The sequence below is a fragment of the Aquarana catesbeiana genome, linkage group LG01 (assembly GCF_042186555.1).
Source record: "Aquarana catesbeiana isolate 2022-GZ linkage group LG01, ASM4218655v1, whole genome shotgun sequence".
Taxonomy (NCBI): domain Eukaryota; kingdom Metazoa; phylum Chordata; class Amphibia; order Anura; family Ranidae; genus Aquarana; species Aquarana catesbeiana.
In genome coordinates, this window is record NC_133324.1 from 405,746,775 (window position 1) to 405,770,388 (window position 23,614).

At 44.0% G+C, this 23,614-nt stretch overlaps 1 protein-coding gene across 4 annotated transcripts in view; it reads left to right on the forward strand.

Annotated features, from left to right (window-relative positions):
* JAK2 (Janus kinase 2) overlaps positions 1-23,614 on the forward strand; it is a 338,377-nt gene that overhangs the window by 232,259 nt on the left and 82,504 nt on the right. For all 4 annotated transcript variants that reach the window (XM_073635018.1, XM_073635011.1, XM_073635003.1 and 1 more), the window contains 3 exons: positions 562-707; positions 1,737-2,058; positions 4,498-4,617. In XM_073635018.1, coding sequence (XP_073491119.1) covers positions 562-707; positions 1,737-2,058; positions 4,498-4,617 — 588 coding nt within the window. The remainder of the gene's footprint in view (positions 1-561; positions 708-1,736; positions 2,059-4,497; positions 4,618-23,614) is intronic.

Consider the following 23,614-nt stretch of genomic DNA (forward strand, 5'->3'; position numbering starts at 1 on the left):
CCAGAAAGTCCAACGTTTTTTGGACAAGAGTGTTTAACTTGATTCACTCAGTGACTAATGTTAACATCTTTAAAAATGCGCTTTTTAGCGACACGTCAGATGACATTTCCAAACATTGCTGTGACCAAGAACACAATTTCTTGGACGATGCTTCGTGAAAAGCTGGCCAGATTTTAAAAAGTCTGTGACCCCTGGATCAGATATTTACAATCCCCTATCTGAACCATGTTGAAATACTCTGTTAATGGACCATTGGTTGACCCTTGTGGACACTAATTTTCCACTTACTAGGTGCTGACCTGCATAGCTTACTTCCTCGCTATGCCTAGGGAGAGTGGTCTAAAAATACTTACGTTTTCCCCTCTGAGTGAGTGCATGGGATATCGCTTAAGTAGTTGTAGCTCAATGGTATTGGAATGAGTGTATCCTCCATGATTGATTACCTTTAGCTATGACCAGTGTAATCTAATCTTGGTTGTCAAATATCAGGATCTTTACACTTGTTCCAGCCTTTTTATCTTGCCTTAAAACTAAATCATTTTTTTTTCCCCTTTTGTTTAGTGGAGAGATGATTTTGTCAATGGCTGGATCACTGTGCCCATTACACACGAAACACAGGAGGAATGCCTAGGGATGGCTGTTCTTGACATGATGCGTATAGCCAGTGAAAAAGAACAAAGCCCAATTGCAATTTACAATGCTGTCAGGTACCTTTTTTTTTTTTTCCTAAAATGCAAACCTTTTCTTTTTATTAAAAGTGCAGCTATTATGGGTACTTTTCTAGTTCAGATTACAAGAATTTTCCAACAGGAGCAATCTACTGGACTGCGCTCATAACAATAAGGCTCTGCATTCACACCTGAGCGTATCGCTTTCAGGCTGAAAGTCACGCGATTTTGACATGTTTTTGTAAAGGTGAAAAGGTCACCGATGTAAAAAGCAGAGAAACGCCTGTAATCTGCCTAAAAAGAAGCACATGTACTTTTTTGAGCTTCAGGTGTTTTGTTTCAGGTAACAGAATGCTCAGAAGTGAACAGGGGCCATTTAAATAAATGGGATTTTGCTTGTTGGGTGTTTTGGAACTTTTGAGATGAGTGTTTTCCGAGCTGGAACCGCTCAGATGTGAATGCAGCCTAAAGAGACTTGTAAATGTGGCAATGTAGTGTCGGGGTAACTTACTTTAATAGCCCTCCTGGGAGTAATAGGTTGAAGTACTTTCCTGGTCTAGCCTTCCATTCTGTTGTGGACTGGAGTAACTCGAGAATCAAAGCTAATCATCAAGATTCAGCAAAAATTAAGTTTATTTGAAGAGAACATGTTTTATTAATTTGTAGCCTTATTCCAGGCAGATATGAGACACAGACCATCGCAGCTCTATGTTCATAAATACCCTGTAAATGTATTTTTAAATGCACCTAATTTAAGTACCTGAATTTGACTTGCTATCTGGCTTGCAGACAGTACAGCAGAACTCGGCCTGGAACAGGGAGAAGCAGCACATGGAGTTAATCTTTTGTGCTAACGTGTTCATGTGTTTTCAAGGAGAATGTCAATAGACACTTAATGCCTGTAATAAGTGATTTTTTTTTAAGCTCCATATGTATGAAGTATTTTATGTGTTCACAAAAACTTTAACTCTAAAGAAATAGTGGAAAAGTATAAAAGCAGGCAACTTGTTTATACTTGAGAATAATCTTTGTGTATTTAATAAATGTAATTTTTTGTTTCTTAAACAGTTACAAAAAGTTCTTGCCAAAGTGTATTCGTGCCAAAATTCAAGACTACCACATTCTGACTCGCAAGAGGATACGGTATAGATTTCGAAGGTTCATTCAGCAATTCAGTCAGTGTAAGGCTACTGCCAGAGACTTAAAACTTAAATATCTCATAAATCTTGAGACCCTCCAGTCAGCGTTTTATTCTGAACAATTTCACGTTAAGGAGGCCTTCCGAGACTCGCTAGGGGGAGAGATCTTTGCAACAATTGTAGTAACTGGAAATGATGGAATTCAGTATTTAAGGGGGAGATCGGATGACAAAGACAAATTGGATGACCAGGTAAACCCATTTTATTATATTCTGCTTGAAATTATTTTGCTGTATTAGAACGTTAGGGTCCTTTCACTCGAGTGCCTTCTGTTCCTTTCAACAGGGAATCTGTGAGCTGATCCCCTGCTGATCGGAGCAGAGTGGGGCGGATGACAAGTCCGTATCCACTCTGTTTGTGCAGGGCGGACATGGACAGACTCTGCTCTATGGGGGGCCAGATGTAAGTGTACACAAGTCTGTTTACACCCTCTGGTCTGTAAAAATGCATAAACCTTCCAATCAGTTCCGCCTAAAAAACTGACAGGTCCTGGTCTTCAAATTATCAGGGCCCTTTCATATGGGAGATGCGATCAGATCCACCTGTCAATCCATGGATTGAGACCTGGCCTTGACACTATCTGCATGGAGTGGGCATGTTCACTCTGTGTTTTATGTAGTACTAGTACTCTGATTTCCTTCCACGCTTTAAAGACATGTTGCTGCTATTTCTACAACCAAGTTGGTTGCCTCACCATCTATCCCAGCAGCAGATAACATTTATTCTGCAAGGAGAAAAGTAAAAGGAAATAATATTATTATTATTATTATTATTATTGTTAATCTCTGTAAATTGTACAATATCAAGTTTCCTTGGTGCTCCCTATCAAGTTTCCTACCTTAATCTTTCTTTTTTTAGATTCATTCTTACCTAGGTGGATGCAGCATCAGTTCGATGCTGCATCTGTCCCACCGTGCCTCTGCACTGAGAACCAAACTATCGAACACCGCTGATTACTGTGTTTTCAGAGCTCCGTGAGAAGAGAGCTGTAGACTGTCAGTCAAAGCGCTCATTGGAGCGCTGGGCTGTGGAGGGGTGGCCAGCTCAGTCTCTCAGCAGCTCGCTGAGCTGGGTGTCAGTCCAGGCACCTGCCAGATCCAGACTCCATTGTCGGGATGATGCTGTGCCTGGACTGACATCCGTGACGTCAGCAGAGAGTGAACTGCGGACTTTAGTCCGCTCTCTGCTGAAGACGGGTCACAGGAGTGCAAAACTAATTGCACTCCTGTGATCCGTAGGAGAAGTACAGCCAAACGAGCTTTGGCTACACTTCTCTAAGTTCAAAAGTTTGATAAATGATTTATGTTTATTTTACCATTTATGCCCTTTATCCCTAAATTATCCAATCTTTCATAGTCAAGTGCAGTGAAAATGACAGGCCTTCAGAATGTTATACTGATTCAAGGTTATTTGCAAGGGCCCTTTTTTGTAACTAGTAGATTCCAATACAAAAACAAGATTTTTTTTATACCAATGATGCAGATGGTGCTAACTTCAATTTAGTCAGCCACTTCAGCCTGTACAGTCTATGTGCTTTATCCATAACTTTACCGGAGCCTTCAAACAAGAGCTCACTGCAATTGTTAACTAGACAACAACCTTATCTGTACAGAGGTGTAAAGTGTATCTCTAGGCATGTTTGAAGTTCGGATAGAGTGGGGAAGGGGTCAACTCTGTCAGGTTTTTAGTGCCATCTGTGTCCCCAATTTCTTATCCTGGTTATAAATATCATTTAAAAAAGTGAAAGGAAACTAAAAATTTTAAAGTTGTCCCCATAGCAAAAAGTGAGAGGCTTCCAGTGGGAATACTTGTTCCAGGGACTACTAAGAGGGAAATTACCCTCACCAAGGGAGATTTCTTCTAACTTCCTGCCTCTGCGACAGAAATAAAAGGGAAATTTCCTGAATGGTGCACAGGCATCAAAAAATAAACTAGCAGCAGTTTTATCCATTCTCTGCTGCATTCAAAACTAAAAGGGGAGCCTTTTAGCCTTTAACCTCTTAAGGACTGGGCCTATTTTTCAGACTCGGTGTTTACAAGTTAAAATAATTGTTTTTTTGCTAGAAAATTACTTAGAAACCTTAAACATTATATATATTTTTTCTAACACCCTAGAGAATAAAATGGCGGTCGTTGCAATATTTTTCGTCATACCGTATTTGCAAAGCGGTCTGTGTCATCACTGGAGAGGGTGTGTACAGGGAGGCTGCAAAGGTCCCCTGGGTCATGGGGTCAGGTTGCAAATTCAACCCCTGTAGCTATGCCCCTGGTGTGCCTTCATTTCCCAGGGACAACCACATGTCCCTTGTTCTTCTATGCACATCAAAGGAACAGGTGAGGAAAAACATCTCCAGTGATGTCACAATAAAAACTGGGCAGAGATTTCAATCCTTCACTATGTATCCAAAATGGGGGAAAATGTTTGATTTGCTGATTCTGATTTTAGGCTCTAATCTTTATCAATATGATTCGTTGTTCCTGAGTGCTTCTATTGATATGAAATCGTAAAAGCATCATACAAATCTTCATACCTTCTCTATTCTGGTCTAGTCAGTTGAAGAATACCAGTGCTAGAAGTGTGCAATAAGAGTTTCTGGTTACAACCCGATTCCCCTGTATGTTTTTTTCAGGACTTGCAAACTTATTGTGATTTTCCTGACATCATTGATGTGAGCATTAAACAAGCTAGCAAGGAGGATTCCTCTGAGAGTCGGATAGTAACAATCCACAAACAGGACAACAAGTTGCTGGTAAGATTTTGTTTCTTGTTATTTCTTGATTCAGTTATGAAGTTACTTCCCAATTTCTTTTCTTGTAAATCCAAAGCATTTAGTGTAATTAAGAGCAAGCCATATAACACTTTTACTTTCTGCTGTGCTTCTTGTTAAAAAAAAAAAAAAAAAAGTACAAAGAATCCATACTCTTTTGTCTTCTGTTTTAAAACCAGATTCTGCTAAATAAATTCCCCATGCTTTATTTTGCTAAGAAATCTCTAAAAAACACCTAGCATTTTTGGCCATGGAAATCTTGAGCAAGGGCAGATGATTCATGTAGCATTTACTTCCTGGAATCCATCTGTCCTTAGCTCAGGCATGCAAGAGGGTGTGCTTAGCTGAAAAAACCTGTCCTCCCCTCCTGAAGACTCCTGGGATGTAAGACATATTTTGCCTAGACCTCAAAACTAGGAAGTAACTGAAGAAATGTAAAAAAAAAAAGACTATTTAAATCAAGTAAATATTAAATGCTTTCCTATCTATTTACTAATGCTAAAAGCAGAATGATTTAAAATAGTCAATGTTGATTGACAGAGTTTAGTTCTGTTTAGTACTTTGACAATAGAATATGCAAATACTTTAGTTCACATGATCTGGGCACAGATTCCCAGCGGCCGGGCTTTATACCACATAACAATCAAGAGGTAGAGTGATTCACTAGGTGCCTAGAATGCCCTCGGATGGAAGCTGTAGGTGAGGTCCCCTCGGGAACAGGGCATTTTATTTGAGGAGAATGTCTTTAAGAACTTGTTCACAATCTGCAGTGACCTACGTGTATTTGCCCTTGGATAAAAGAAGGTCACAACTAGAACAACATTTTTTTTAAATGTATACCTTTCACACCAAGTTCACAAGCGCTGTAGTGTTACACTGCAGAAAAATGCAGCATGTTTCAATTTTTCAATAGTGAACTGGATTGCACTGCATGTCACCACACTGCAATGCACGGCACTGCTGTGCAGTGATATCAATTGCAATTGCACAGTTATGCAACACTGTATGCAAATAAAATGTTTAGCATTATTTTCACATTAATAGAGCTTTTTTTTGTTGGTTTTTAATCACCACTAGGTTTTTTACTTTTTGCAATATAAACGAAAGGAAAAAAAAAAGTGGAAAAATAAATAAAAAAAAAAAAAAAAAAGATAGATAGATAGAGATATATAGATAGATCTATATATATATATATATATATATATATATATATATATATATATATATATATATATATTACACAGTATCTCACAAAAATGAGTACAACCCTCACATTTTTGTAAATATTTTATTATATCTTTTCATGTGACAACACTGAAGAAATTACACTTTGCTACAATGTAAAGTAGTGAGTGTACAGCTTGTATAACAGTGTAAATTTGCTGTCCCCTCAAAATAACTCAACCCACAGCCATTAAAGTGGTTGTAAACCCTTTACTACCACTTTAACCTACAGGTAAGCCTATAATAAGGCTTACCTGTAGGTACTGGAAATATCTCCTAAACCTGCAAGGAAAGGAAGGGGGGTGAAGATGGATCCTGGGTCATCGTGGACTTTGTTTGCAGGTAAGTGCAACATAATGGGCTAGTATGCGATGCATACTAGCCCATTATGCTTTTACTTTGCAGGGGAAAAAAAGAGGAGGTAAAACCCATCAGGGTTTACTTCCTCCTTAATGTCTAAACCGCTGGCAACAAAAGTGAGTACACCCCTAAGTGAAAATGTCCAAATTAAGCCCAAAGTGCCAATCTTTTGTGTGGCCACCATTATTTTCCAGCATTGCCTTAACCCTCTTGGGCATTGAGTTTACCAGAGCTTCACAGTTTGCAGCTGGAGTCCTCTTCCACTCCTTCATGACGAAATCCCGGAGCTGGTGGATGTTGGAGACCTTGCGCTCCTCCACCTTCAGTTTGAGGACGCCCTACAGATGCTCAATAGGGTTTAGGTCTGGAGACATGCTTGGCCAGTCCATCACCTTTACCCTCAGCTTCTTTAGCAAGGCAGTAGTCGTCTTGGAGGTGTGTTTGGGGTCGTTATCATGTTGGAATACTGCCCTGCACCCCAGTCTCCGAAGGGAGGGGATCATGCTCTGCTTCAGTATGTCAAAGTACATGTTGGCATTCATGGTTCACTCACTAAACTGTGGCTTCCCAGTGCCGGCAGCACTCGTGCAGCTCCAGACCATGACACTCCCACCACCATGCTTCACTATAGGCAAGACACACTTGTCATCTCGGTCTCATCGGAACCACAGGACATGGTTCCAGTAAACCATGTACTTAGTCTGCTTGTTTTCAGCAAACTGCGCGCTTTCTTGTGCATCATCTTTAGAAGAGGCTTCCTTCTGGGACAACAGCCATGCAATCCAATTTGAAGCAGTGTGCGTCGTATGGTCTGAGCACTGACAGGCTGACCCCTTCAACCTCTGCAGCAATGCTGGCAGCAGTCATACGTCTATTTCCCAAAGACAACCTCTGGATATGACGCTGAGCATGTGCACTCAGCTTCTTTGACCGACCATGGCGAGGCCTGTTCTGAGTGGAACGTGTCCTGTTAAACCGCTGTATGGTCTTGGCCACCGTGCTGCAGCTCCGTTTCAGGGTCTTGGCAATCTTCTTATAGCCTAGGCCATCTTTATGTAGAGTAACAATTTTTTTTTTCAGCTCCTCAGAGTTCTTTGCTATGTTGAACTTCCAGTGACCAGTATGAGAGAGTTAAATAGTTACATAGTAGGCAAGGTGGATAAAAGACACAAGTCCATCAAGTGCGACCTATGTGTGTGATTTTATGTCATTATTACATTATATATCCCTGTATGTTGTGGTCGTTCAGGTGCTTATCTAATAGTTTTTTTTAAATTATCGATGCTCCCAGCTGAAACCACTGCCTGTGGAAGAGAATTCCACATCCTAATCACTCTTACAGTTAAGAACCCTCTACGCAGTTTAACCACTTCAGCCCTGGAAGGATTTACCCCCTTCCTGACCAGAGCACTTTTTGTGATACGGCACTGCGTCGCTTTAACTGACAATTGGGCGGTCGTGCGACGTTGCACCCAAACAAAATTGATGTAACAAAATAGAGCTTTCTTTTGGTGGTATTTGATCTCCTCTGCGGTTTTAATTTTTTTCGCTATAAACAAGAAAAGAGCGTCAATTTTGAAAAAAAAAGCAATAATTATTTTTTCTATAATAAATATCCCCAAAAAATATATAAAAAATTGAATTTCTTTCTCAGTTTAGGCCGATTATGTATTCTACATATTTTTGGTAAAAAAAAATCACAATAAGCGTATATTGGTTTGCGCAAAAGTTATAGCGTCTACAAAAAAGTGATATATTTATGGCATTTTTATTATTTATTTTTTATTAGTAATGGCAGTGATCTGCGATTTTTTTTTTTTTTTTTTTTTTTTATTTCTTTTTTTTTTTATCGTGACTGCGACATTATGGCGGACACTTTTGACACTATTTCGGGACCATTGTCATTTATAACAGTGATCAGTGCTATAAAAATGCACTGATTACTGTGTAAATGACACTGGTAGGGAAGGGGTTAAACGCTAGGGGGTGATCAAGGGGTTAAGTGTGTCCTAGGGAGTAATTCTAACCTCGGAGGGGATTGTCTTACTAGAACATGACAGAGATCACTGCTCCCGATGACGGGGAGCAGTAGATCTGTCATGTTGCTAGGCAGAACAGGGAAATGCCTTGTTTACATAGGCATCTCCCCGTTCTGCCGCTCCATGACACAATCGCGGGCCCCCAGCGGACATAGAGTCCGCGGGCATGGTCACAGAGTATGCGGCGGGCACGCGCGTGCCCACAATGCCGCGATTTAAAGGGGACGTACCTGTGCGCCCATTTGCCCAGCCGTGCCATTGTGCCAACGTATATCATCGTGCGCTGATTGGCAAGGGGTTAAGGTTAACCGCTTTTCTTATAATTTTATTGAATTTAATAATGTCTTGTTAAATTCCCTTATGCGGAAAAGTTTTAGCCCTATCTTGGTCACCAGTATGGTATTTGTGCATTAAAATCATATCCCCTCTCAAACGTCTCTTCTCTAGAGAAAACCAGTTCAGTGCTGATAACCTTTCCTCATAACTAAAGTCCTCCAAACTGTTTTAGTTTTGTTGCCCTTCTCTGGACTCTCTCCAGTTCTAGCACATCCTTCCTGAGGACTGGTGCCCAGAACTGGATGGCATACTCCAGGTGCAGCCTGATCAGGGTCTTGTAGAGTGGGAGAATTATCTCCTGGAGTTAATCCAGAGTGAGAGCGATGACACAAAATTTAACACGCCTGCTCCCCATTCACACCTGAGACCTTGTAACACTAACGAGCCACATTACATCGGGGAGGGGAAAAAGGCTAATTGGGCCCAATTTGGCCATTTTCACAGGGGTGTACTCACTTTTGTTGCCAGTGGTTTAGACATTAATGGCTGTGTGTTGAGTTATTTTGAGGTGACAGCAAATTTACACTGTTATACAAGCTGTACACTCACTACATTACATTGTAGCAAAGTATCATTTCTTCAGTGTTGTTATATGTGTGTATGTGTGTGTGTGTGTGTATGTATGTGTATGTATATATATATATATATATATATATATATATATATATATATATATATATATATATATATATATAATTATTTTCTACTTCCTGTTATAAAACATGTCCAATAAAAAAATCTAATTTCTTCATAAATTTAGGCCAAAATGTATTTTCCTACATGTCTTTGGTTAAAAAAAAAAAAAAAATTCTAATACGTCTATCAGACAGTCGCTGTACTAATGACACTGGCTGGGAATGGGTTAACCTCTAGGGGGCAATTATGGTTAACTGTGTGCCTAACAATGGGTAATTTGTGCTGCTTTTACTTAAAGTGGTTGTAAAGTCAGAATAAGCAATAACTGGCATCACCTATGTTTTATTAAGATATAAAGTACTGTGTTTCGTTCTTTTTTTTTTTAAATTCTAATCCTAAACACCTCTCACAGCACCTCTGTGCTGTCAGTTGTCCTCCTCTGCTCTCCTTTCCCGATCTAAGGAGAGCAGCAGGAGGGGCTGAGATTCCCCTCTGACCTCAGCCAGCCAGCAGGTCACATGACTGCATGCGCAAAAAAGATAGATAGGATTAGAATGAAAAAAAAAAGCAGACACACAGTACTTTATATCTTGAGGGGATCACAGGAGTGGGGGGGGGGGACGGACGGAAGGGGATGGGGGGGGGGACCAGGACAGAAGGAGAATAAACATGTGATAGAAAATGTGCTCCAAGGTGCTTCGCCTCATAATTAAGGGGTAGGGTGTTCAGGGTCCCCGGAAGCCTCTACCCAAGAGGACCAGATTTTATCAAATTTCCCTGGGCATTGCCTACTTTCATATGTCATTCTGTATAGAGGGAGTACCAAGTTAACCGACCTTTTCCACGAGGCTAGAGTAGGAGGCTCTACCAGTTTCCATCTGAGTAAAATTTCACGTCTAGCATAATATAATGAGAAGGTAAGACACAATTTACTATACCTATCTCCTTCAACATCTTCCAAATGGCTGAGTAATAATATTTGAGGATCAACCGGTACATTTAAACCTGTGACATTGCCCAGTGTGGAGGCCACTTCAGTCCAGAAGGGTCAGAGTTTGGGACAGGACCAGACCATGTGCCAGAAGGTGCCCACCTCCTGCCTGCATCTTTGGCAGTTGAGATCTCTTTGATGGTAAATCCGTGACAATCTCTGTGGGGTGAAGTACGCTCTGTGTAGGAACTTAAATTGTACGAATCTATCTTTTGCAGCAATCATGGAAGGAATGTAGGAAATCAAACACTCCTTCCACTCTTCCTCATCCAAAGAAGGAATATCCATCCTCCACTTTTCCCAGGTTTTAGTCAGTTTGGTGTTATACTCCACTGTAAGGTATAGATATAGTGTTGAGAGAGGTTTCCCCATCACACTGGAAATCAGGACCCGCTCAATGGAGTCAGGTTCCAAAGTGAGGGGGGCAGGGAACTGGGCTTCAAAGGCGTGCTTCAGCTGCCAGTACCTGAATTGAAAGGAGGACGGGATAGCAAACGATTGCCTCAGAGCCTGAAAAGTCATAAGCCTACCGTCCTGAACTATATGTTTTAAGGTAAGGATTCCCTTCTTTGCCCACAGAGAGGGGTCCGATATACTATAAAAGTGAGGAAGCATAGGGTTACCCCAAAGGGGCATATGTGGTGAAATGTGATTAGGTTTTGCGTATTTCTTCCTAGCCTCCTGCCAGACTCTCACGGTGGTTCGCATTAGAGTTGTCATGGACGAACTGGCCCTAAGTCCACGAAACGGGAGATTGCCCAGGGCAGCGAAGGATCCCAGAATGGCTGCTTCCAGAGTGACCGCTGGGTTCTGTGTGGGCTGGGAGAACCACCACCAAATCGTGACCAGGACAGCCGCCCAATAATAAATTTGAAAATTCGGCAGTGCCAGTCCACCCCCCGAAAGTGGGAGATAGAGGATCTGTTTGGCCACCCTGGGCGGCCTCCCCGCCCACACAAATTGTATCAGCAGACTCTTTAACCTCCGGTAAAAAGCCTTGGGGATGTGAATGGGGGTATTGCGGAAGAAATATAGATATTTGGGAAGGTAAATCATTTTTAGCAGGTTGACTCTGCCAACGGGGGTCAATGGAAGGGAACGCCATGCAGCACACCTAGCCGTTAGATGTGTCATGAGTGGTCGCAGATTGTTTTCCAAATAGTCCTGGACTTTACCACTAATTTTAATCCCTAGGTATTTGAAGTCATCTACCCATTTGAGCTGCGGATGTGGCACCCTAGGGGTCGAGGGATGGAGCGGGAAAAGAACCGACTTGTCCCAATTGATGCGAATCCCTGAGTACCCGCCGAATCGATTAATTAGTTCCAGTGCATTCTGTAAAGAGGACGACGCGTCCGCTAAATAAAGCAGAGCATCGTCCGCATACAGCAATATCTTTTCCTCGGTTGGACCTACCTGGAGACCCCTTACGCCAGGATCCGCCCTCAGCAATATAGCCAGGGGCTCCATTGCCAGAGCAAATAAGCCCGGGGAGAGGGGACAACCCTGTCTCGTGCCCCAAGATAATTGGAACTTCCCTGATAGGCAGCCGTTGGTACGAATTCTAGCTGAAATACTACGGTATAGCATATGAAGCCAGTTCGTGAAACCCGAGCCACACCCAAATCGTGAGAGCACCTCCCATAGGTAGCCCCACTCGACGGAGTCAAAAGCCTTCTCTGCGTCGAGTGAGGCCACCGTTCCTTTAGTCTTCTCGTCTGACCTGTCTATGTGTGTATGAAGGCGTCTGATATTGATGTCAGTGCCTCTTCCGGGCATGAAGCCTGTTTGGTCCCTGTGGATCAGGGCAGTAATGACCAAATTAAGCCTATTGGCCAAACTATGCCAGTACTTTTGCATCCACATTCAGAAGGGATATGGGGAGATATGAGGAGCATAATGTGGGATCTTTCCCTGGCTTGGGGATCACCACTATAATCGCGTCACTCATTGTGTCCGGGAGTTTCTCGAGGCGCGTTGATGCAGAGAAGAGGCCCTGAAGTTTATCAACTAGTTCTATAGCATATTGTTTGTAAAACTCCACAGGGATGCCATCGGGTCCCGGAGTTTTCCCTGCTTGCATTGATTTAAGTGCCTGGATTATCTCTAAGGACGTAATTGGGGCGTCGAGTTTGTCACGATACGTTACCGTAAGAGTTGGGATATCGATGTCATCTAGATATGCCACCAAATCCTCCCTATCATAGTCTACCCTGGACGTGTAGAGGGATTCGTAAAATTCCGCAAAACAACTATTGATCCCCTCTGGTGTGTGGGTCAGCTGTCCCGAGGAGTCCCTGATATGTGAGATGCTCATCCCTCCCGCCTGCTCTCTAGAGAGCCAGGCCAACAGACTGCCTGACCGCTCTCCCTGCTCAAAGATCCGTTGGGATTGAACCAGCATTTTCTTCTGGGTAAGAGAGGTACGGAGACGAATAACTTCGTCATAAGTTGTAACTGTGAATAGTGTATAGGGTCTCGAGTACGAATAAAAAGAACCTCAGCACTACTCGCCTCTCTCTCAGCCTTTATCAAGTCTGCCTTACGCTCCCTGCAAACTCTGGCAATGATGGTCTGGTAATGTCCCCTCATCGTGGCCTTAAAGGCATCCCACACAACTGTGGGGTCAGCTGAGCCTACATTAACCGCCCAAAAGTCAATCAATTCAGTTCTGAATTGGGAGTCCACAGCAGTGTCTGAAATCCAGAATCTAGAGAGCCTCCATATCTTGTCTACTGAGCCCAGGGAGAGGTCCAATGACAACAGCAAGGGTGCGTGATCGGAGATTCCCCTAGGCAATATTTGTATGTCTGTGACGCGTGGGAGGACCGGGCTCCCAGCAAAGACTAAGTCTATACGGGAAAAGGTTCTATGAGAGGCCGAATGGCATGTAAACGCCCTGGCCTGGGGGTGTCTCCACCTCCAAACATCTGACGGCCATAGGTATCCGCCCATTCAGCCAACCCAGGGCAATGATGTCCCGCAGTCGTCAATCTGTCAAGAACCGGGTCAGGGACCAAATTAAAGTCACCCAGTATGATATTATTGTCAGATGCAAAGTCGGCCATTTTGCTGGTGATCTGATTGAGCACCAACAAGGAAGCCGGCGGGGGCAAATACAAGCCCACAATGGTCCACATTAGAGAGTATATTTTAGCATGAATAATAACATACCGTCCATCAGGGTCCAGGGCCAAATCCAAGAGCCGGAAGGGAAGGGATTTCAATATCGGGATAGTAACACCCCTGGAGAAACTGGAGTGTGTGGAGTGGTAGTGGTAGCCCACCCATGGTTTTTTAAGGGCCAGAACCCTACTTCCAATTAGGTGCATTTCTTGGAGCACACATATATGTGGGTTATAAGCTTTAATGAATTGGAACACCAGGGAGCGCTTAACCGGGGAGTTCAATCCCCTGGTGTTCCAGGAAATGATATTAAGGGAGGACATGGTTACTAGAGATAAGAATATTAGGATCAGTATGGGTCACGGCTCCTGGACTGGACCCCCGAACCCAAAACGGACACACCTGGAAACAATACAATGCTGATAAATCAATTATTTTAGTGCAAATATAGAACAAAAACAAAACCAAACTAAAAACAAACATAGGAGCCCAATATCTACAGTAAATTGAGCTAGCCCCGTAAGGGGAACTTACACCACCCCCCTCCCCACCCAACCCCCCCAAACTGAGGCGGGTTTCAATCCCAAACCGCTTCAGCTGGCCGGCTGCAACAGGGGGTCCGTAGAAGAGGCGAGCCCTATCCCCCAAGATTCCTACGGGGGGCAAGCAGCAGTTCAAGCAGCTTTCCAAGTGTAAGATCTCCGCTGTTGTAATATAACAGGCTGTGAGGATGTAAGAGTCAACCAGAGAAAAGTAAACCATGTTGCATCCCCACAGTAAAGTCGATCCAGCAAAAGGAGGACACATAGCATGAACCCCAGTGCTCCGTGAAAGGGAGCAATTAAGAGCAAAGGAACTTCATATCTCAACAGTCTCCTGCCCATATCCTCCGGCAGGGGCACAAACTTAGATGTTTCTGGTAGGGATAATTAGCTACCCCATCAAGTCCGCACACACCATGGGTGTAAACTGGGCAGAATAAGTGCAACAGAACTAGGCATCCATGGGGTAATTCTTGTGGAAACTCAGACCTGAGCCCAGGTCACCGTGAATAAGCAATGAAAGGAGGTCAAGCGGCACATACCGTTTAGTCGATCAACGGATCTGTGGTAACGAGTATAGGCAGGTAGAAGCCTCTCTTGGTGTACTAACGAATCGAGTTGTCTCGCCGTCTTGGACTCTCAGGCGAGCAGGGAAGAGTACACTGTAGCAAATGCTGCGTGATCTCAATGCCGCCTTGACTTGATCGAAAGATTTCCTGAGCTTTTGGGTCTCCGCCGAGTAGTCAGGGAAGATCATCAACTTAGCATTTTGGTATCTGAGGTCACCAACATTTCTGGAGGCGCGTAGGACTTCGTCTCTGTCTCTGAAGTTGAGGAGACGGAGAATGAAGGTGCGGGGAGGGGATCCAAGAGGCCCTGGCCTAGGCGGGATGCGGTGTGCCCTCTCAACCGTGTAATGGGGGGGACCAACGGGCCTCAGGTAGAAGGTCACGCAACATGCCCTCTATAAAGGAGGTAGGATTGTTCCCCTCCGCCCCCTCTGGTAAACCAATAATATGGAGGTTGTTGTGCTGATTTCTGTTCTCCGCGTCTTCGGCTCTGTATTCTAGGGCCTTTACTTTGGTTTGAAGTGTGTGGAGAGCTACTCCATGCTCCGCCATAGTGTCTTCAGTGGTGCTCAGTCTTTGCTCCGACTCAGTGGCTCGCGACCTGAGTTTGTCTATATCTTGGCAGATTAGTCCCATGTCCAACTGAACAGCCTCAATTTTTGTTGTGAGCGTTGATTGGCAAGTGGCGATGGCCGCCATTACGTCCGCCAGCCAGGGGGGTCGGGAGTCGTCCGACTCCATGAGGCTCGTCTGCGAGGCTCTATGAGCGCTGCGGGTGGAATGAGCCGCTGGACAGGGGTAGGTGGGTGTCGGAGGGTCAGTTTTTTGCCCCCTTTACTATACTTTGCGCTAGAGTTCCTGCGCCTTATTCAGCTGTCCAGGGTCCGGCTCCGTGCAATAATCAGTAGGTATCTGCGGGATTCTAACAGGGGGGGGACAGGGATAGTCAAATGGTGCAGTATAGCAGGTGTCCCTCCAGACAAATCCCCCACCTGTCACAAGAGCTGTCTCCAGGCTTCCAAGGGTCTACAGGGGTTTACAGTCCGTCCCCAATCTGTCTCACTCAGGGTGTCTAGGGGGGGGGGGGAGCCTCAGGTCCTCCCAGAAGGGACTCACCCGTCCTCTCAGGCCACCCTGTTCCAGGGCTAGGGCACTATCCCACCTCCAGGCCGGTCCAGAGTCCGCAGGCCGTCAGGAAAGGCTGCGGCCTAGTATTACGCTGGAGGAGAGACTGGTCCGGGATCGGCCTGTGTCACAGCTAGGCCTAATGATCCGACCTCCGTGGCGATCCGGGAATCCCGGTCTGTATGGCCGATCGCGCCAAGGGTCCTCCGGCTCACGTCCGGGCCCGTTAGGAAAGGCTGCGGCCTAGTCGGCCGAGGTAGGCCGAGGAATGCCGATCGCGGCCCGGAGACAAGATTTTCTTCTCCCCGCAGCAGTCGGGAGATCTCCACAGCCCCCTGAGCAGCCTGGTATTGTTTCCAGGGTGTTTTATGGATGATAGATCCGGATTGTGGGATCAGAAAAGCGAAGCTCTCAGAAAATGCTGCCGCTTGCAGCTCCATCTTGGCCACGCCCCCCTGTGTGACTTTTACTAAAGGAATAGAGCATGTTCACTTTACAAAGTACATTTTTAAATTGCAAGTGAATTTTTACTTTGAATGTTGAAAAAATGTTATTTAAAAAAAAAAGTACCCAATAAGATGCAAGAAAGGTAAAAAGAAAAAAAAAAAGGATTTTTGCTTGCACATGATCAGAAGAGAGTACAGCTTCCTGTTGTTCATTTTCCAAAGTGAGCATGTTCTACTTCTTAGTAAATCAGCCACTGTGTGATTCGCCTCAACTGATCAGCAGCCAAAATATTTAACTGAAATCAGCTGCCAGACTCTTGCTGTGTCCAATCGCAGCACAGGTCGGCAGGGGGCGCACACATGTGCTCCCTAAACCCGAAAGAAAGGCCATGACCTACAGGTACGTCACCCGGCCTGCAGTTGCCACCTGCCTGCAGTGCAACTGCTGTAGGCGGGAAATAGTTAATGAAGTGTCACTTTGTGACACTTAAAATAAGGTTAAAGTAAAAAAGAAAAAGTGGTGTGATGGACTCCCTGATGGAACTTAGCCGGCCCTGAGGCCACAATTACACCTGAGCTTTTTGTAGCTTGAACCTCCAAAATTCTCAAAATACCATGGTTTTCAGTTATGCCTGTTCACACCTAAACGTAGTGTAATTTGAAGATTGTCACTTCTTTTAATCAACAAGCCTCAAGCATTTTTGGGCCCAATGGTTTTCAGTAGAAGCGCCTGAAAAAAATGTGAAAACACACCACACATTTTTTTTCCCTAGTTGCTGCCTTTCCATTGGCTAAAAATCATTTTTAAAAAGTGTGCATTTTGGTGCGGAAAAGCGTGCGTCTGCTACACGCACTGGGTGTGCCCATAACATTTAATGGCATAGCAAGTGCAACCCGTGATTGCAGCACGTTTCTGAAACATGCATCAAAAAGCATGTTTTTGTGTGTTTTGTCACGTGTTTAGGAAACGTGCAGTTGTGAATTCTGCCTAAGTTAGGGTTGCACAGCTAGTGAAGCAATACAAACAATACAGTAGCTTACAGATGTTTTGTAAACAAGTGTAACAGTGACCTGATGAGTGGCAAATGACGAATGGGAAAGTAAACAATGTATAGACACATGTTGCTTATGTTCTATGTTTCGTAATTGATAATCATGTGGTGAACTGGGCTATTGGATTTCTTACAGATCTCACCAATGTCAGGTTTCCTGTGTCAGACACACTGTTCTCCAGCGATCAGCAGGCTATCTTGCATGTTGACAGCTGTTTGCAGAGAACTTCATTTTCCTTCCTGAAAACGGGCTGTATTTTGACACTTGATTTCCTTCCTACTAAGATGTTAATGTGCTTTACTTTGTTGCCTAAAGTACTGTATATGTGAAGTCAAGTAAAGAAAAGCACACTCACACAAAAAAACTATGGTCTAATTAACATCTTTTATTAAAAAAGTTTTTTGAGTTTTTTTTGGTAAGCAGTCATGTAACTGCATGCCCTCTCTGCCCATACCTTTTCCTGAGTTTGGGTGGCACGTCTGAGGACAGGTAGCAAGTGGCACACAGGACAGTGGTGAAAGCTGTGGTGAGGCAGAGCAGGACTGGCTAGTGGGTGTGGCAGGAAAGCTGACTATAGGAGCACAGGCACGCTTTGTGTTGGCACAGCATCCTGTAGCATTAGACAGCTGAGAAATTAAAACTGACCACACTAGCACAAATGTGCTTAGTGTGGACAGAACACTACAGGAATTGAAGGGGACTGGGAGAATCACCGGCTACTTGCTAATAATTAAGAAAGTAACCACACAATAAGAAACGTGCAAAATTCTTTACATAAAGCGGAGTTCCACACAAAAATGGAACTTCCACTTTTCGGAACCCTCCCCCCCTCCGGTGTCACATTTGGCACCTTTCAGGGGGGAGGGGGTGCAGATACCTGTCTAAGACAGGTATTTGCACCCACTTCCGGCATAGACTCCCATGGGAGTCTACGCCTCTTCCCGTCCCCACCGCGCTGTCTCCTGGGAACACACAGCTCCCAGGAGAGAGCGGGGACCATTTGGGATGCGCATGCGCGACTCGCGCATGCGCAGTAGGGAACCGGGAAGTGAAGCCGCAACGCTTCACTTCCTGATTCCCTCACCCAGGATGGCGGCGGCAGCTGCCGAGAACCGAGTGTGTTCTCGGCGTCCCCTGCCGACATCGCTGGACCCTGGGACAGGTAAGTGGCCATGTATTAAAAGTCAGCAGCTGCAGTATTTGTAGCTGCTGGCTTTTAATATATATTTTTTTTTTTGGCGGTGTGGGAGAACCCCCACTTTAAAAAAGGAATGTGTAACTTGAATATTAATGATAAGGTTTACATACATTTAAGTAAACGTGTCAAGGGAGAAAATTGAGAGTATTATTGCTGATCATTCCTTCTGACAATGCTGGCTGCCATACTGGCCTTCTTGCTTCTTTGCTTTGTCACTAACCTGGAACAAGTATGCACATAAGGACTTATGACTTTACTCTGAATTTTCTTTTTTACATGCTTGGTCTAAGTCATATACTTAGGACTTATTAAAGCCACACAGTCATCCTCTGCTACAGATGGAGGCTAAGCCTGACAGGACATGGGGACTAGTCTTTCAGCTTTAGTTGGGGAAGGCAGATCTGTTTACTGATTTTAGTAGAAATGTAAGTGCATTTTTACATTTATTTGGCTACTAATATGTTATTTCAATATAATTTACATAGCTTTGTTTTTTTCTGAGTGGGACTTACTTATCCATCATATTTGAATAGCCTTAGGGTCTGTGTCAATGACCTTTGGGCTTGTGACAATGACATCTGTTTCAAATCAGTTTACAATGCTTCTAAGATCATTCTTTGACAGGTACATTCAACCTGCAGTTGACGTGAATTTGGCATCCCAATAGACATGTATAGTAATTCGGCTAAAACAGACAAAGGAAGCGAGCACTATAGCCAATTGATCATTGGTATAGCTGAACACATCACTGACTATCCCAGGCTGTTGTCGGATATACACTTGGAGTAGTGTTCGGACAAACAAACAATCCAGACGAGACAGCGCTCAGGGTCCCAGGTTCAAATGTTTGTATCGAGGTAATCCTCATAAAATAGGATGGAATAAGTACATACAATACTAGGGATGGTCACAAAACGGTTATCCGACAGTCAAGCCTTCTTGGGTTGCTGTAGGTTTTTTTTTCAGTGTTGGGAAGCTTATGAACGTCTTGCTTGAATCAGATTTGGTAATTCTTGAAGAGGTCTAGTGATGACCCATATGCCTTGGTGGCTTGAGCCCCAGCTCTGTGCAGGCTGGAGGAGGTGCAGCAATGAGCAGCACTCTGCAGACTCCACACACACAGCAGTGTTTTCACATAAGCTGCCCAACACTGAAAAAACCTGGAGCATCCCAAGAAAGCTGGACTGTCTGACCTTTTTGTGACCATCCGTAGTGAAGTTGTAATGTCATACGACGTCTTATAAACTATCGCCGCCCTCCAATGGCTAGTAATATTTTTAGAGCCACGATATCTGGTGTGGCTGGTCGGGAGACAAGCAATAGCAATTATTTTCTATCAGTCTACTTTTATCTGCAGTATCCCACAGATGGTTATGATTACTGCTCGATTGACCTCTTCAGAGATAGAGGGTCAATAGGATCTGGTAAGCGCCCCTATTTTCAGAGGTGGGGGTTTTCACTGAAGGAGCTCATATCACTGATGGTGTTGGAGCCCTTTCAATGAGTCTTTAAGGAGATTTCTTCACTTATTCACGTGGACTTTTACAAACCTTTGAACCTGGGACCCTGAGTGCTGTCTCTTCTGGTTTGTATGTATAGGAACGCAAGCCTTATCTGACGCTAATATATGCCACCACTTGACACAGAACACTGTGCAAGAAAAGCGCATTCTTTGTACATTTCTCGATTCGCAGGTGATCGCATTAGCCCCTGCCAATATATTGTTAATAGCACACCAAATGCAGATCGCAAACACATTGCGTTTACAGGCACCAAATTGCATGGTACCGCAGTACCTGCGGCTTGGTGCATTGCATTAAGGGCCCTTTCACACTGTAGATTATCAATTTTCACACTGCAGTGCTTCTATAATGCTATATGCGTTTTTAAAAATGCATGGCACATTTTTAAATGCATTGCGGCCAACACATAAATGGTGAATAGCTGGTTGCTAAGGACGCCGTTTAGTGCTGGATCCTTAACAACCGGCTTTTCATTGTTAAGAACGCCAGTGGATTGTTGTTAAGGAGTCGAAACCCGCCGGTATCCTTAAAAGAGAACTATAGGTTTCTTTTGGGTTTTTTTTTTAAAATAATCATACCTAAATGATTGCTCAGTTCTCAGGGCTCTCTGAGCAGATACCTACACATCCAGTCCACCCCTGTACCTTCATTGTGGTCACCAAGCTCCTCTCTGCTTGAGTGATCCGGCCGGCGGTGCAAAGACCGAGCAGAGCCTCACCCTCTTTTGCCTCTCGTTACACAGGGCACTGCAGAGGGGGGATGAGCCAGGAAAACTGAGCAGGACATTAAGGAACTGTAAACCACTCTGAATGTGTGGGGAGGAGAGGGGGTGGCCAAACGTAACAGAACATTGAACAGACCATGGAGGTACGGGGGCATATGTGTAGTTGTATAACTAGCATCTTTTAAAAAAAAAAGTATCAAGTGTCATTTTTTGATGCGGTTCCCATTGATTTCAATGGAAGGTGCACTTTGGAAATGGTACCAAAGATGCTGCATGCAGGACTTTTCAGAATGCAAGGCAAATGCAGCACAGTGTGAAAAGTCTCATAGGCTTTAAAGGGAAATAATTGTTATGCGCTATTGTCACGCAGGAAAGGTGCTTTATAGCGCAGCAAAAGCACATCAATCTAAAATGGCCCTAAAAGTAGTGCAAGCACTACTTTTCCTCTGGTCGGGGTGTTCTAACGAGAAGTGTCCCCCTATCGGATAGTGTCCGCCCCGTACTGCGCAGGCGCAGCGCTTGCGCAGTACGGAGGACAAGGAGACGCCAAAAGTCTCTGGAGTTGACCAGTTGACATCAGCTGTACACCGCCCTTGGGCATTTAATAGTGAACACTTTGTAAGGGGGCCCCTCGCAGGCTCGCTTCGCTCGCCACGCTTCCGGCACGGCCTCGCTGTGCTCGGCATCTTTTTATTCTAACTCTATGTCCACTTGGATAGTGGGGCATGAACCTGAACCTGGGCGCCGTGTACAGCTGACGATCAGCTTTTGAACTTGGGAGACTTTCGGCGTCTCTTTTGTCCTCCGTACTGCACCTGCGCAGTACAGGGCGGACACTATCCGATGGGGGACAGTATTTGACAAGACACGGGCACTTTGCAGCCTATTTAAATGTATGGGCTGTCAAAACTTGCCACATGGGAATTGCATGGGAATGCATGCCACATTCCTGCCCTGCCCAGCTATTGACTGAGGGTGCTGATTTTGAGCCGTGTGTATTAGGCTTTTTTTCCTGATTTCCTTTTCTCTCCAAGTCTTTGAAGTCTTAAAGGAGTTGTAAAGTCTCAAAGTTTTTTTTTTGTTTTTTTTTACCTTAATGCATTAAGGTAAAAAACCTTCTGTGCTGCAGCTGCCCCCCAGAGCCCCCCCTTTTCCTTACCTGAACCCGATCGTTCCAGTGACGAGAACAAGCCAAGCAGCTCCAGCCGCTGTCTCGGGTCCTCATCAGCTCCCCCTGATGTCAATCAAATCCTGTGGCGCGGGGGTGTTGCTGAGTTCTGCTGTCTATGTCAATAGACGCAGCAGCAGGACTCGGGATCGCGCCTGCACGAGTGCCCCCATGGAATGCAGCTCTCCGTGTGGGCACTCGATGAAAAGGAGGATGGGGGCCACGCTGTGCAAAACCCTTGCACAGAGCAGGTAAGTATGACATGTTTGTAAAGGTTCGTTTTTTGTTTTTTTTTTTAAATAACAATCACTTTGGACACAGTAAATCAAGGCTGGGATAGAGGCAGATTGCTGACATCACACATCACCAGACAAGCAGGCAGGAAACGCTGAAAAGGGTCATTTTGGGATATAGTTTTTTAACATTACGTTCAGTACAAAAATATCTTTTAATATGTTAATTATAAAATATTGTATGTTAATTTATCATATTTAGCACTGACATCCAGCAGTGACCAGCTTTAAGGCTGATGCACGCTATAAGAAAATCAGGCGAACGACCGTCCGGTTTTCCTCAAAGGGAAGGAAATAATGTATGAAAAGTTTCGTATGACAAAGGCTTTTTTTGTTTTGTTTCTGATCATGCTCAGGCTTTCCTATCTGATATTTCTGATACGAAAACGGTACACATTAATCCAAAATTGTTCATTCTGTTCACGTACGAGAAAACATTTGGAGTTTATCCCTTTGTAAATTTTCGTTTGCAATGTCAGAATCAGATGTCGACAGTTGTGTAATGTATACACTGTACAAAATTGAACGATCGTGCCTTGTACAAATTTTTTCTTCCAATTTTCTTATACCCCCCTTTTGGCTTGCATTATGCCATTTCTGCTGTTCTTGCAGTTGTTCAGAATGTTGAAAATGACTGCTGAATGAGTGACAGGAGGGACACGCCTCCCTCTAGATTAGCAGGGATAGTTGGGCCCCTTCCACACATGGCGGATTCTGTTTTGATCACCTCACAGATCCCCTGCTGATTGGAGCAAAGCAGGATGAATGACCCATTCGGTCCGCTCATATTCTACAGAGTGGACACAGACAGAGCCTGCTCTGCTTTATGGGGGGCCAGGAGTAAACAGACTCTGCTGTCCATTTACTTACACACGATTACTCTCTGATCCGATCCACCTAAAGGGAAGAGGGCAGATCCCCTTCCTTTTTTTTTTTTTTTTTTTTTTTTTTTTTTTTTTAGCGGACTGGATTGGATCCAGAGGTAGGCGGGTGTAAACTGACACAAATCCATAGGAACTAATAGACCTACCAATCAGGTCCGCCTGAAAACCTGACAAGCGGAACTGATCGGATTGCCCATGTGAAAGGGGCCTACCAATTTTGCAGAGGTCCAAAACACATTTGCAGCAGTGCTGGGCTTTTTAGAATTCCAAACATGCTATGCTCAATAAGTGCTATAGATGTACATTGTTGGAAATGTTCGTTTGTTAGATACGGGCATCAGTTTGCTGACATCATACAGTATCAGAGGAGTTGCAGGCTTTTAAATCATCAAACAGGTAATTAAGTTACTTTACAAAGCTGAAGGGACCATGTTCATTATTTTTCTACAGTAATGTTTTTTCAGGTAAGTCCACTTTGACAGTTTTGACTAATGTCTGAGGGCCCTGGATAATACATAAAATGAAAATGTCAAAGACCACACATGGTTATCTTGCATATCCAGAACATTTACTTTTGAGATGTTCTCTGGAGCATCAGTATGGGCTTTGTTCATTCATTTTTAGGGTAATTTAAGGACAAGCTAGTATACTTAAAATTAAATAATATCCTCTTGCAGAAATCCATGAAGGATATTGCATTTAGTTAATAACTAAAGTTAAAATAAAAGTCAGCAGTTACAAA